The 14,415-nt window shown below is 56.2% G+C and overlaps 1 protein-coding gene across 2 annotated transcripts in view; it reads right to left on the bottom strand.

Moving 5' to 3' along the window:
- The window catches only part of GALNT17 (polypeptide N-acetylgalactosaminyltransferase 17), a 447,627-nt gene extending 433,477 nt beyond the window's left edge, over window positions 1-14,150 (bottom strand). Inside the window, exon 1 of one of the 2 annotated variants that reach the window (XM_025923309.2) lies at window positions 12,755-14,150. In XM_025923309.2, the coding sequence (XP_025779094.1) occupies window positions 12,755-12,992 (238 nt within the window). In that variant the 5' untranslated portion in view covers window positions 12,993-14,150. Of the gene's footprint in view, window positions 1-8,319; window positions 8,351-12,754 lie in introns of those variants that run through there. The other variant, XM_086691905.1, reaches the window with a different exon arrangement.
- Window positions 14,151-14,415: the final 265 nt, after the last annotated feature.

Genomic DNA, 14,415 nt, shown 5'->3' with positions numbered 1-14,415 from the left:
GGTTGAAGCGCACTCACTCACACTCTGGCACCTGCTCTGGGAAGACAGAAACAGTGGGAGCTGGAAGAGCTGAGACTCTTTCCCCTCCCCCCAGTCCCCTTCCCTTCCCCCTCTCACCCCCCCCCCCACCCCGGGGGTCTCTCTCCAGCACAGCGGCTTCAGGTCAGCCTGATTTCTGACAGGTGGCTCAAGGCTTCAAAGGGGCACATCCGCAGAGACAGCACCTGCTAGAAACTCTATCGTCCTTTACCACCCAGCCTAGGAAGTCCTGCGACATCATTTCCATTGAATTCTAGCCTCTCAAAGGCAGTCACTAAGGCCAGCCGATGATGATCCATGGGAGGGGAAGCACTCCACCTTTTGCGAGGAAGAGAGACGAAAAAAAATTGCAGACACATTTTGAAACCACCACACGTTACAGAAATCCTTTCTCGGTCCTTTGGACCGAACTTTTTATTGCTGCCAAAAAATGCAGATCTGACCAATGCTGACCAACCGCTGTCTACAGGAAAAGACGCCTTTGAATCACTGACTCTACCTGTCTGATCCACACAATTACAGAACTTGAACACACTTTAGAGCCCATCTAGATTTCGCTGGGGAGAAAAGCAGTCCCAGAGGGGCCGGGCCGTCTTGTTCCAGAGAGCAATAATGGCTCTGACCCCCCCTACGGCAGTATTAACCGAATCATTCATCAATATTCTCCTATTTACAGGCATGCTGCAACATATTCGACAGATGTCATCTCATCCGGTCTTTATCATACTCACAGGAGGAGCTGCTGTTTTTCCCGACGGGTAAACTGAGGCTCAGCAACACGGAGCTGCCCAAAACCCAAGGTTGGGTCTGGCTTTGTTACGTAGCCAAGAGGAAGTTCGAGAAAAATCTGTCAAACGCGAAAGCCCATGCTCAGTCCACCGAATGCCCCCCCCCTGGAGATCAGCTGGTTAGGGAAGCAGCTGGCGGGGCCGGGGTCGCCCATCTGGCTCTTGTCCAGAATTCAGGGGCATCGAACGGTCTCCACTAAGATGAGGCTTTCAGTAGAACCGTCCCTGAGAGGTAACCATGAACTCACGTTCTGACAAAATTGTGCGCCGTTAACACGAGATCCTTTCTTGTGGGGAAGGAGGACAGATGTGGGTTCTTGCAGCCCTAAAGAGGAAGCTGGGACACCCACCTAGCAGTGAGGCTGGGAGGGGAGGGACCACAAGCCCGTCACCAGCTGCTGTTGTGCAAAATTGGCCTCTGAGTGAGGAGGAGGTGGAGGAGGGGGAGGAGGAGGGGGAGAAGGAACACATAGGGCAGTCTACTTTTCCCCAAGGGTCGCAGAACACAAGTTCCTGAAGAGCAGCAGAAGACTTTTGACTCAAAGCATCCATTTGGTAACTGCTGCCTTCTCCCCAAACCGCTTTGTGCAACTAAACACAGCCCGGGGGTGCTTACATCTTCCTGAGTGCTCCCCTTCGGCTGATAAAGGAAGAGACGGAGCTCCTGAAAAGGTACGTTATAAGAGTTGTGTATTTTACTATTAGTTTCAGCCCCGTTCCTCAAATCTTCTGGAATCAGTTCAATTGCGGGAAGACGGGGAGGCAGGGGAAAAAAAAAAAAAAAAAGGAAAGTGGATTTTAGAACAACTTGGCAAATTAGCAAAGTTTGTAACATCATTAGAGGGCTCTTAAATATTCTTCCCTGAACTCCATTTTTATCTTGTGAATGCATTTCAGTAATTGCTCTAAAAGAGATTGTGGAACTTTGGCACAAACATAAATGTTTGCATGATTTAAAATGCAGCGGCAGCAAAGATCATGATTTTTTAAATTGCTAATTCTTAAGCTAACCTTTGCAGTTTGTCTCCTCTTGAAAAATGCCAGTTCCTATCAGCAGAAGCCGTAATAAAGACAATGCATATATTATTTAGTTCTTTATAATTGCAAACAGCTTAGCTATATTTCAATACTTATCCCTCAGCTCCAACATGGAGCATAAGTAGGGGATGATTACAATCATTCCATCATTCTGTAAATAGAACACCGGGACACTAAGGAACAAGACTCTTTTCTTAAAGCCAAGAGATCAGACAGAGAGAAGCTAGTCCAGAACCAGATAGATTTCAATCCAACCACCTTGCCCCACCCCCACTCACTGTTCAACCCAATCAGTACATGTTGATCATATTGGTCAAGGACAGAGACCCAGAGTCTCTGGGTCTAGCCTCCGGACTAGTGTTGCAGGCCTACCTAATGGCATTAGGATAATTAACACTGGCTGCTGTAACAGAGAAGCTCCACGATCTCAAGGGCTTAAAACAATGGTCCGATGCACGAGGACATCAAGAGAGAGCTGTGGAGGATAGTGCTCTGTTCCACATAGTCATTCAGGGACTAAGGATCCATCCACCTTACAGTCCCCCGAGAGGTGGACTCCAAGGCCACCACTAGCAGGTAATGACATAAAGCGTGGATTCCACAGGGGATTTTGTGGACCAGGCCTACCGGCGACGAACATCCCTTCTACCCACCTTCTATCGAGAACTCAGTCACATGGCCCCACTTAACTGCAGGCGAGGCTTTCTGAAGATCAGCTGTGTGCCCAAGAGGAGAGGAAAATGCCTTGGCGAACAAAGGCGTTAGCTCTGCCTCCCCAGCTAGAGGCAAGGAAAGTTCTGGGCTGCCTGACGTCCGTTTCCCTAATGCAGACCCTGATCTGGTATAAACAGTGTCGTAAAAAAGACTTGTCCCTCCCTTCCGGGAGCTCCCAACTAAAGTTCTGCACCACATACTCAACCTCAAGTCTCCAGCACAGATCAGGATGGTGAATGGGAATGAGAAGAAAGGTGCACTGGAGCCAAAGGGCCTCCCTTCTGGACTCAAGAGAACCGCGGACCAGCTCGTGGCATCAGCTTCTCAGGAGGATGTGTCTACACACTTCTGGGTCCGGGGCCCTCGGCTGGATGGTGTGGCTACTACTCAAGACTTGTTTTCCATTGAAGAATGACCCTCACAGGATCACACCGAGCTTGCCCAATTAAAGCCACCATGAATACCAATAAACTGGAGACTAGACTGTAGAGAGGGCACAGGGCAGAAGCCAAGGACAGAGCTTGCCTCAGGCCTGCCGAGGGCTGCCCAACACGAAGAAGAAACTAACAATGTGCACTTGTCAGCACTCTTGTGGTGCTAATTTCCTTGCAAATATAAGCAAAGCCTTTTAATTAACTTAATATCAATTTCACTTTTCTCACATTTTGTTCTAATTATGGGCTGGACTTGAAGCTCTCACAGCATAATTGAGAGCCCTAGAACTAACAGCTTTACAACTTTACACGCTGGTAACTGCAAAACCTGAGGGGAGGAAGGTTCCCCGCCACCACTGTGTCACTGCACCCCCAGGCCCGCCACTCCGCAATCCCCGGTCCGGCCACCGACGCTGATCAGGATTGGGTCACACATCCAGGGGTCGGCGAGTACCGACCTCAGCACAAAGGGAGACACAGAGAGGTGCCTCCGGACAACTCACTTACTTCTCAAAGTTTCGGCTTCCTCATTGGTGAAACGGGCCTCATGGTGTAAGAAGATCTGATGTACCATCAAGTAACACAAAACACTTGATACGTACTACGTGCCCAATAAAAATCCTTTGTAGGGTAAACTACGGTACACACATATACAAATACTTGACATTCCCCAAACCTACGACGCCTTCAACTCTAAACTTTTTTTTTTACCATGTTTGTGTACTCGCAGAGGAAAAAGTGCTACCAATTAAACTATGACACATGACTGACCCTAAAATGAATCTTCATTTCAGAGACACATAAATGTGCACCTTAGCAGTGACCAAATAGGGCTACGCGTGGTCGTTTTCAATCGGTGAGATGTCTTCAAGGCAAATCCAAGCTAACCCTAGGATCTGAGTATTCTAGTTCATGGACGTTTAGTTAGCAAAGACTCTTGCTTCATTTTAATATTCACTGAAAATGCACTTGGGGGTGTGGAGGGGCTGACAGGCACCACGGCTTCACAATGCAAATGCCATGCTCTCTTTCCTCTTTTGCCTCCGCCATACTCTCTCTGGAAAGCAACTATTCTCTGGAAGGGAGGGAGATTCCCCTGCTGAGGGCGGAGCTCCTTGTTGGCCCTCATCAAAGGCCATCCCTTAGAGATCTCTAGTTGGCTCTCCGGGACCTCTGAGTCCCACCTTCTAGTCCCTTAAAGCAAAGGCCCGTCACGTGACCACTTTCTGGACCACACGCAGAGCGCGCCAGAGGCACTTCTGGAAAAGATTTTCTTTCCTGATTCAACAGCAGGAGCAGGCGTGGCCCCTTCCTTCTTTGTACGGAGAGGCAATGACTGGAATTGCCTTGTCACCGCGAAGACCAAGAGAAATACAATTAGCTCCGACATTACATCATCGTGACGACCTCATGATGCCAAGCCAAGCCACTACTTCTGGCCTTGCTAAGAGAGAACAAGTCACCTGATGGCCAATTGATTCCCAAACGACCTAGAGAAGGATTTTTAGAAACAAAGAAAATGTATTCTCTTGCAAACTCTTGGGTCCGCCGCGTATACACAATTCATTATGATGCGAGGCAGAGATGAACAGGGGCTAAAAGCAGACCCATGCAAAGAGAAGGAAGAAAAGGGTGTGACCCATAATCCGAGAATTAAAGTCACCTAACTCTCATTTACACATGCATAGACTTTGGTCCCTAGAAAGATGGCAGAATGAGAACCCGGGTCTCCGGTTAGTTCCGTGTTCTTTCTACAGGGAGGTACAGCACTTAACAAGGCATGGATGGCCATTAGACATCCCTCAGTAAACACTAATCACACAATTAGCCACCGTGTCTGGGGCCAGGATGGAAGGAGGCACTTGGAGAATCCTGCCCCCTATTAACCGTCAGCTTGCTCATGTGTCGGTGTCTGGATGTGGCCGCCTGTCATGATGGCAGCGGTTTATTTCTCATGCATGGCAAGGCTGAGGCTCCGCAGTTAGCAATGACAGGGACATTATTAAAAGGGAGAACTTCTCTATCAGTGGCTAAGCCAACTGCCATCCATATGTCAGAACAGTCTAAAGACCTACGAGGAGCAATACTGAAGGCGGAAGAAGGTCCTTCCACCAAGCGAGTGCAACAGGGCATCAGGAAAGCAGGGAGGGAGAGAAAGTTCCTTGCTGAGGTGGGGAGCTTCTGTCCCCCCCGCCTCCCCCGTGCAGGGAAGCAGGTTCAGACCTGCAACAGGGCACTCCGTGGGGTGGCAGGGCCCAGAGGCCGGGTGGTGGCCCCAGGAGGCAGGCCCGGGGGATCGTTGTCGTAGCAGCCACAGCTGAGACAAAGCCAGACAGCTGCAGGGGGAGGGCAAGACTGGGCTTGGAGCAGAGAACTCCCCAGCCCCTCATCCCCACCATGACCCTCCGCAGAGTCCCCCAGCCCCTAGGCTGCCTCTTGGCCGGGGAAACAGAAAGCTGTGTGGTGTGTGGAACAGAAGTGCGGGGACAAGCTGCGCCCCCCCCCACCCCTCCCACCATAAGACTGCACGGTGTGCGTCCTAAGGGTGCCCCCCCTCGCCGTGGCGGGACTTTTCCCCGGGGAATAAGCTGATTCAGGATGAGGGGGACAACAGGTAAATGGAGCAGAGGACACAGAGATCAGGCGCCAGAAGGATTCGCCAGGGGAGCCCCGGCAGGGAGCTGAGCTGGAGAAGACTGGAGGGAGGCGGAGGGGGCTGGGAGGTTCCACAAGGAGAGCAGCAGGGGAGGCGAGGGGAGAGCAAGCTCAAGGGGAGCGCGCAGGGCTCCGCGCTGAGGAAGGCTTCGGATTTTCCGGAGGGGGCAATTCCAGGTGTTGGCTCTTGGCACAGGATGCGGCCAAGGACAGGGCTCCAAAGTGAGGGGCACCCCGGCCTCTGAAGCTCGGAGGGCCAGCTGCGTCTTGTAGCAGAGGCACCTCATACCCACCACTGGATCTTAAGCCACTTTCCCACCTATTTGGCCCTGAACCGTGACATCGGTTCCCTTACGTCGCCATGGTGCCCCGGGTCACCCGGTCCCCCCCCCCCCACCCCCCATGTCTACAGAATTAAGTCCAAGCCAGCCTGGGACTCAAAGCAGTCTCCACCTGGCCCTCGGAACCAGCTCCCCCGCCACGCAGCCTGCCTTAGATCCCCGCACGCGTGGATCTCCCCACGCCAGCCCCCCTGCGGACTCCCGCTCCCGGGGCCCGGACTGTCTTCTGTGACTTGCTTCCACCTCAGGCCCCGGGGTGCTCTCCCCACCTGCGTCCTCGGGTCCCCGTGTCCCAAGTTTCTGAGTTCTCCTGTTCAAGCTGAGCCCTTGCCGGCTAAGCACCTCCCGTGGGCGAGTCCGCGCCTCCGTCCTTCCACACTTGTGCCAACACTCTTCCAGAACCTAGTGCGTGCACCTGTTGAAACCACAAACGCACCTTTCCAACACCCTCTCTGTGTGCGGGCCTCCCGCCCACGCCCGGCGGTGAGGCAGCGCTCCTCACACATGTGAAGGACCAGCATGTTCTACAACGGGATCTGAGGCACACAGATCTCCTAGGCCTCAAGCGCGTCACCCAAAGGCATCATCTGTAGAAGGAGAAGAGGGAGAGGAAGAAAGGAGGAGGAAGAAGGAAACGGAATGCGGCCTCCGACAAACACCGGAAGAGAGAAGGAGTCCAATTAAATCAGAGACCAAGCAAGTGAGACGGCAAAGGACCTTCTTTTACCCCTTTTGAGCCTTACGTCACAGATAACTGTGACCACGCTCTGCCACAGAGCACGGCTAGCGGTTCACCCGTTCGGGCCACAAATATCTGCTGAGCACTGATGAGGGGCCAGTGCAGTTCCCACCATCAAGGATGTGGGGGGCGGGGCGGGGGACTGGCCAGCAGAGTCCCTTCCCTCCAGGTGTCTGTGTTCTCCCAGGTGCCACACACCGGGCCCCAGGGCTCGGGCCACACCTTCCAAATTCCATTTCATCCCGACTCACAAGGGCCCCGTTTCACAGCCGAGAGGTGAAGTGATTTGTCCAAGGTCACACAGCTAACACGGGACGGAATCAGTAAGCCAGTGCAGTCTGCCTGATGCCCCAGTGAACACACTTTCTTCCGATTTTGTATTTTTTTTCATGTTTTTAAACGTTTATTTATTTTTAAGACAGAGACAGAGCGTGACCGCAGGAGGGGCACAGAGAGAGGGAGACACAGAATCCGAAGCAGGCTCCGGGCTCCGAGCGGTCAGCACAGAGCCCGACGCGGGGCTCGATCTCACGAACTCTGAGATCGTGACCTGAGCCCAAGTTGGACGCTCAACCGACTGAGCTACCCAGGTGCCCCGTTCCAATTTTGTATCTTAAAAAAAAAAAAAAGACTTGCAGGTTCTCCGATCTCGGAGTTTCTTCATTTGACACTCGCCTTACTAGGTCCCCGCTCCTTCTTCTCGTCGTCAAGTCTGGCTCTAATTACCGAGACTTCTTCCTGTCTGCAAAGGACACTCCAGATTTGGCAACAGCAAAGGTCAGGGGGTTGGATTTCTTCCTCGAGAATGACACGGCGGCCTCTTCCCCGCTACCTCTGGGCCGGGCAGGCAGCAGCTGAACCTCCTGGCAAGCTGCCTGTCGCACAGACCGGCCAGCACACTTGTGCCCGCGCCTGAGGGCGGCCCAAGAGCGGGCTCCCCGTGTCTCCAGGAGGGGCTGGCTGCAGCAGACGCTTCTAGGCCATCGGAGGGAAAGGGACTGAGCCTTCCCCCCTGTGCACGGAGCTGGGGCCCCTGCCTGCCACAGAGGCCTGCCTGCAGGCAGCCCACGGAGGCTCCAGCTGCCTCTGCTTCCCTCCTGACACTCATCGCAGTGAGTGATTTTTAACACAAACGTTGGCCCTTGCCTCCTTCCCCCCTACCTCCTTCCCACAGCAAACGCCGGTCCCATCCAGTGCTGGGGGTCCACACGCGCCCATCTGTATCCTGGCAGCACAGGGGAAACAGCTCCGGGCTGGCTCTGGCATCCTTGAAGACATGCCTAAAATGCCAGCCTCTCTTGCTGACTCCCCCCCCCCCCCCACCGTGGAGGCCTACGAGGGCAAATCTCCACCCCTGTCCCTCCGTCCGGAGGCACCAGGCCGGCTAGGCCGCGCTCGGGTGACCGAGAACCTGTTGGTGGGTTCCACAGCTCGGTCTGCCTCCTGGGGCTTGGGGGCAGGACTCGGTTAGGTAATTTTGACTTCCCTCTGTTCCCGCAAAGATTTTCAATTTCTTCAAGCAACCCTGCTTCTGCTCAATATCCTTCTGAAAATCTAAATTTGGAACCTACACGGAATCGATTGCATTTCCTCCGATGACAGAGCTGCCCCGGGCTTAGTGGAGAGTGACACGCGCCCTTCCGTCTCACTGCACAGGGGCGTGATGAGGGAGGGGGTGCCCAGCCAGAGCCCGGTGCTTGCATGGGGGGGAAGGGGGAGGCAAGTGAAACATCACACCCGTCCTCCCTCTTCACCCTGACTCCTCGGGAGGGCGCTGGGCTGGAGACAAGTACCGTGATATTCATGAAATCTTGGCTCTGCCCTTCTCCGCCTATGTCATCGCGGCCAAGTCGCACAGTATCTCTGTTTCTCACCCTTTGCTCAGCTCTAAAATGGGAGAAGCAAATAATTTCCTCACAAGGTGACAAGAAAGTCCCAAGTCAAGTACAGAGCTCCAGGAGAATTCTAACAAGAAATCTGTCCATCCCTTGGTCCATTTTTCCTAATGCTGGTACCAAGCCGCCATTTCTTAAGATACTTTAAACACAGCATTATTGTCTTTCATGCAAGTCTTTTAGATTTTCCAAGTCTCCACAATAAACACGAATTAATCTTCTCCTACAAAAAAAAAAAAGGATATAAACCCATATTCATATTATAAAATCACACATGGAAAAGAAAACGTACCGAAAGGCGTTGCTGTCTATTCTAGACAACTGCTTGACTTCCAGGTCCTTCTGAAGGATCTGGAGCCCTTCGAGCAGGCGGGGGAAGGACCAGAGCAGCCTCAAGATGGCCCAGGCAAGACGGCGGCAGGGAGATGCGAGAGGCAAGATGGTTTCCTCACGCTCAGTCTCCCCCGCCATGTCTTTCCAGCCCCTTTCCCCTCACCACATCCACGCAGCCCACTCCAGCCACGACAGCGTCCAGACTATTTCCTCTGTGTCTACCGTTTACCTCCTATGTATACCTACCGCCCAATTAATCAGCCCATAAACCTTAGGTGCCCGCATCCCGTACAAGGTGCTGCAGGAGATACTTGAAGGATATAAGTGATACTAAGAAGTCCAAAATATGGTTCAAGCCCTGAAAAAGCCTACCATCCAGTTCTGGACTCAAAAGATAAACCCACGTAGGCACAAGAAGTTAAGCCAGGGTTACCAAGCAGTGCTGACAAGGAAGCCTCAAGCAACTCGGAGCAGAAGAGCTCAGACGTGTGGCCTGGCATGACCCCACTCCCACCACCAGGGCAAGGACCTTGAGACAAACTTTCAAGGATGGAGGACTATAGAAAGGGAGCAGGGACGGCACGCCCAGACAACTTCTCGAAGGCTGGGGCCGAAATGTGGAGGCCACGATCCTAAGGCAAATGTGGGGCATCCCAGCAAGCAGGGTCAGTCTGGCCGGAAGAGGCGGAAGGTAACGGGCAAGGGTGGGAGCGTGGGACACGCTGGTTGGGGCGGTGGCGGCCTCCAGGCTTGCCCCTGATTCCCGAGGAAACAGAAAGCCACCGGAAGCTGGGTCCTCGGGAAGCGGTGCTTCCCAATCTGGTAGCTGGAGCCACGTGTGCTGGGTGGAAGGCGGGCAAGAGACCAAGGGCAGGGACCTGGGCAGAGGGTACAGCCGCAACATCAGGGGGCAGCAGTGGGGCCCTCGCGGAAAGAAATGGGAACACAGGTGCAAGACAGAGCCTGGAGGGGAGCAAACGAGCTCCTCTCTCTCTCTGTGAGCTTCCCCTCCATACCAGCATCTCGGCCTTCTCTTTAAAGTGTCCTTCTCGGGGCGCCTGGGTGGCTCAGCCGGTTGAGCGCCCGACTTCGCTCAGGTCACGATGTCGCAGTTCACGGGTTCAAGCCCCGCATGGAGCTCTGTGCTGGCAGCTCGGAGCCTAGACCCTGCTTCGGATTCTGTGTCTCCCTCTCTCTCTGCCCCTCACCCATTCATGCTCTGTCTCTCTCTCCCTCTCAAAAATAAATAAACATTAAAAAATAAATAAATAAAGTGTCCTTCTCAGCCTGTAGGAAGGATAACAACCTGTAACCGTTTTTTGCAAAAGGCAGGACTCAGGACTTGGACACTTGGCTTCTGAGGAAGCCTGGGTCACCCTGGACGCCCAGCCCAGCGGGCCCCCTCTCGGGACGCGAAACAAACCTGTCCCAAGAGTGAGTAACCCCTAGGGGTAGCGGTGCTCACGGCCGAGGGGGGGGGGGGGGGGGGCGGAGCCGTCCCTGAGTCCCTCCTGTCGGAACTTCATAGGAGTTCACGGGAAAGTCTGAGAAAGCTCAGCAACCTTGAAAATGCCAGCTCCCACCTCATACCCAAAGGGCTGGACCCAAGTGGCCTTGTTCCTATGCTATGCCCGGTGCCAGGCTCCCAGAGGCCCCCATTAATTCCTGAGGAATAAAGGGCTTGCACCCCTAAGCCCCGGGGAATTGCTAACAAGACAGAAGAGCACAGGGGCAAAGAAGCCAGACTCCCAGCCCATCTGAAGCAGGCTCCTGGCTTCTCAGAAGTTCCTCCCCCCTCCCCCACCCAGCTGGACCCAAGGGCCTCAGGAGAATGGATTTTCCTCTTTGCTTGCTCAGTGTAGGGAGTGGGCCACGGTCCAGGCCACAGCTAGGCGAGATGCAAAGTCTCGGGCCCCCACCCCCGGCCTACTGAATCAGAGGCTCTGGGGGTGAGGCCTAGAAACCTATGTCTTTTTTTTTTTTCTTTTTTAATGTTTATTTACTTTGAGAGAGACGGACAGGGAGAGAGAGAGAGAGCAGGAGAGGGGCACAGAGACACACAGAGAGAGAGAGACAGAGAGAGAGACAGAATTCCACGTAGGCTCTGCACCATCAGCTCAGAGCCTGATGCGGGGCTCGATCCCATGAACCGCGAGGTCATGACCTGGGCCGAAATCAAAAGTCTGACGCTCAGCCGACTGAGCTGCCCAGGCGCCCTTGAAACCCGTGTCTTAATGGGCCCTCCATCTGACTCTGACACATGCCAAAAACTGAGGCAGGCTGATGTGGCAGCTAAGAACCTCAATTCTGGAACAGACCGTCCAAGTTCACCCCCTGACTGTGACCAAGCTCCTTAGCGGGCAGTATCAGCTACTACCTCCTAGGATTGCTATAAAGGCTTAATGAGTCCCTGCATGTCTGTGCACTTAGTAAGTACCATTTCGAATTTTATTATTCCTCTCTGAGGCATCTGGGGGTGTAGCTATACCATATTTTGTTTCCTAACTGAAACCAATACTAAAATAATTTGTGTCCCTAAGTGCAGGCTGACGGCGAGACCCAGGCTTTCTCGCACTCTCTCTTTTGGGTCCTCCGGGTGGGTCTATAGCAGGTATCCGTGCAGAATCGTAAGGAGCACACCCTACGCTCCTACTTTGTCCGGAAACGAACTGGGGACTGCAGCTCCCCAGGGCAGATACAAGTTCAAAGCATCCCCTGGATACTTGTTACAGGACATTAAGAAGACCACAGGGTTACGACAAAGGGCGCGCAGAGACCTGACCACAGCCCACCTAGAAGGACCCAGCAGGGATCTCCCCGGGGTGCAGGGAGAGAACTATCTGATACCCTCCTTCTTTGCAATGACTTGTCGTTCTAGAACTCTTATGAGAACATGAGCTAGAAGCTCCGGAAGGGGGGTGGCAGCCTTGGGTCTGCCTTGGATACCAGCCCTGTGGACCCTGGAGAGCTGCTTGCACTCCGGGTAGGTAATACTCTGACCTCGGGGACAGCAAGTGTCCAGTGACCCATCAGTCCCGGGACCGGGTGTGACCAGGGCACATTAAGTCGTCCCCTGCTCGCCGAGCGCTGAAGAGAACATTTTAGATGGGGCAGATTCTGACAACTGTCATTAACTGCTACGCTCTGAAACGCTGCCTCCCCGACCCACCAGCGAACTGTAACATTCGCCCTCGGGCAGCTCTGGGCGAGAAACGGGGTGTGTTTTTAACAGCAGCCTCCACCAAGGCAGCAGGAAGGGAGGAGTCCTCCGTATTCGCTGTGCACCCCGCCTCTCGCAGAGATGACATATTCATCCAACTTACTACCGAAGCGCATTAGCTCCAGACCTGAGGCCTTGACTTTGCAGACATTTAAGCCCGCCAACGTCCCTCCCTGTCTGACCCCACCAAACGCTAAAAGCTGCAAGAGCGATTTTCTCCAAGTCGGCCTGCGCCTCCGGTCCCAGTTGGCCGCGCGACTAGTTTCTGCACTCGGGCTGGAGTCGCCAGGTAATGATTCCCGCACGCGGGGACCCGGAGCCAGCTGTACTGACATGTTTCCACAATAAAAGCAAACTTACAGCTGGGGCACAGTAGAAGCAGGTAATTCTTTCCAGCAGCCCCGGCCTCCCGGCCAAGACAGGGCAGGAAGGGGTGAGAGGGAGCCTGCGGGAGCCAGGAGGCGCCGGCTCTCCCCCACCGCGCGAAGGGCCCCAGGGGTTTACCGGTGCCCGGCCCGCCCGCGCAGAGCCCCCGTAGGCGCCAGCGCACCTCCTTACCATTCAGTTGCCGGTAGACGATGTCCTCGAGCAGCGAGAGGCGCTTCAAGACCGCATCCTGGATGGGGCTGGCGCTGTGCGCGCTAAGGTTGGCCGCCTCGGCGCGCGGCCGGATCTCGTGGAAGGCGTCTCCGCTGCGCACCGCGATGGGCCGGCACTTGGCCAGGAAGAGCACGAAGCCGGCCACCGCGATCAAGTTCAACACCAGCAGCACTTTGACTCTTCTCAGTGAAGCCATCAAACACGCCCGGCCGGCCCGCGCCCCGGACCCGCGCCCCCTCGGGCTCCCGCGAGGCGCGGAGCTGCCGGGGAGCCGTGCGAGCCTCACACTCCCGACTGCCGGCGGGGAGCCCCGCGGCTCCCGGCCCCACAGCGCGGATGCTCGGGCAGCGGGGACGGTTGGGAGGACCGGGCGGTCAGGGGGAGAGCGAAATCGCTCCCATGGAAGCCCTCGGTGTGCAGAAGTGCTCCCGGAGACGCCTGCTCAGTTCACGGCTCGCGGCCCCTTCCGGGCGCCTCGGCTTCTCGGCGAAGGGCCGGGGGCCGTGGGTCTCTCCGCGGCACCAGCAAGTGGCTCGCGGCTGTTCCTCGGGACGCCGGGAGCGAAGCCCGGGAGTGGCGCGCAGGTGCCGGGCTCAGGGTTTGCCGCCCGCCCGCGGGGGAGCGCGCCGCGCCTCGGGCCACACGGCCACCACCCTCGTCCGCAGGCGGCCGTCGCGGCGCGCGGCCCGCGGTCTTCAGCCCAGGACCCGCTCCCCGGGGCGGGCGCCTTTGTTCCGCTCAGCGACCCGCTCCATCACGCCGGGCAGAGGGAAAGCCCGCGCCCGGAGCCCGCATCCTCGCGGCTCCGCAGTCACGCTCAAGTCTCAATTACTCTCAAAGTGGGGGCAGCACTAGGGGGCGGACCAAGGGGCAGAGCGCGACGTCCTCTCCGCCCCTCGCGCCGGGGATACCCCACCCCGCCACCAAACTCACCAGCGCGCACAGCGCCGCGGGCGCCCGGACGCGTTCCAAGCCCCAACCTCACGCAGTGAGCCTTCGGGGCCTGCCGGTCACACTGGCCTCGCTCCGAGCTGGCGCGTCGCGAGGCCGGCCGGAAGGAGGAGTAGGACCTCAAAAGTCACAGCAGTTCTCTACCCCCGCCGAAAACGTCGCGGGGAGCGCGGCGGCAGGGACGCGCGCCGGCGCCCCCTCCGCTCGCCAGAACGGGCAGCTCAGCTCGTCCCGCGCGCCACGGAGCCAAACGCCGAGTGTCCTAATTGGCGGACGCAGTGATACGGCCGCTGCGGCACCGACAGCCCACGCGGCCCTGGCCCGGGGGTTGGAGAGCCCGGAGGGGACGCGCAGGTGGCGGCGGAGGGCGGGGCGCGGCCCGAGGGGACCGGCTGCAACGCCAGCTCCTCCTCCGCCGCCCTGGCCACCCCTCTCCCCGCGAGCCTGTCGGCCGCCGCCACCCGCAGGCTGCCAGGCGCACAGCTCCCCGGCTCGCCCGCTCGTGCGCGCGCACCCGGAAAGGGTGGGGGCGCCCGGCGAGTAGGGACTGCGCGGGATGGGGGCAGTCAAGTCATGTTGGCTGCTGGCGGCGTCGGAGGGACCCTCTGGTTCTCAGCACTCCCCGAGCAGGCGGGTTTGTTCCATCCTGGGAGGCGATGAAGACATCC

This window comes from Puma concolor, chromosome E3 (assembly GCF_028749965.1).
Source record: "Puma concolor isolate L17-30 chromosome E3, mPumCon1.1.hap2, whole genome shotgun sequence".
Taxonomy (NCBI): domain Eukaryota; kingdom Metazoa; phylum Chordata; class Mammalia; order Carnivora; family Felidae; genus Puma; species Puma concolor.
The sequence above is the reverse complement of the archived record's forward strand: the minus strand, read 5'-3'. Positions and strand labels throughout refer to the sequence as shown.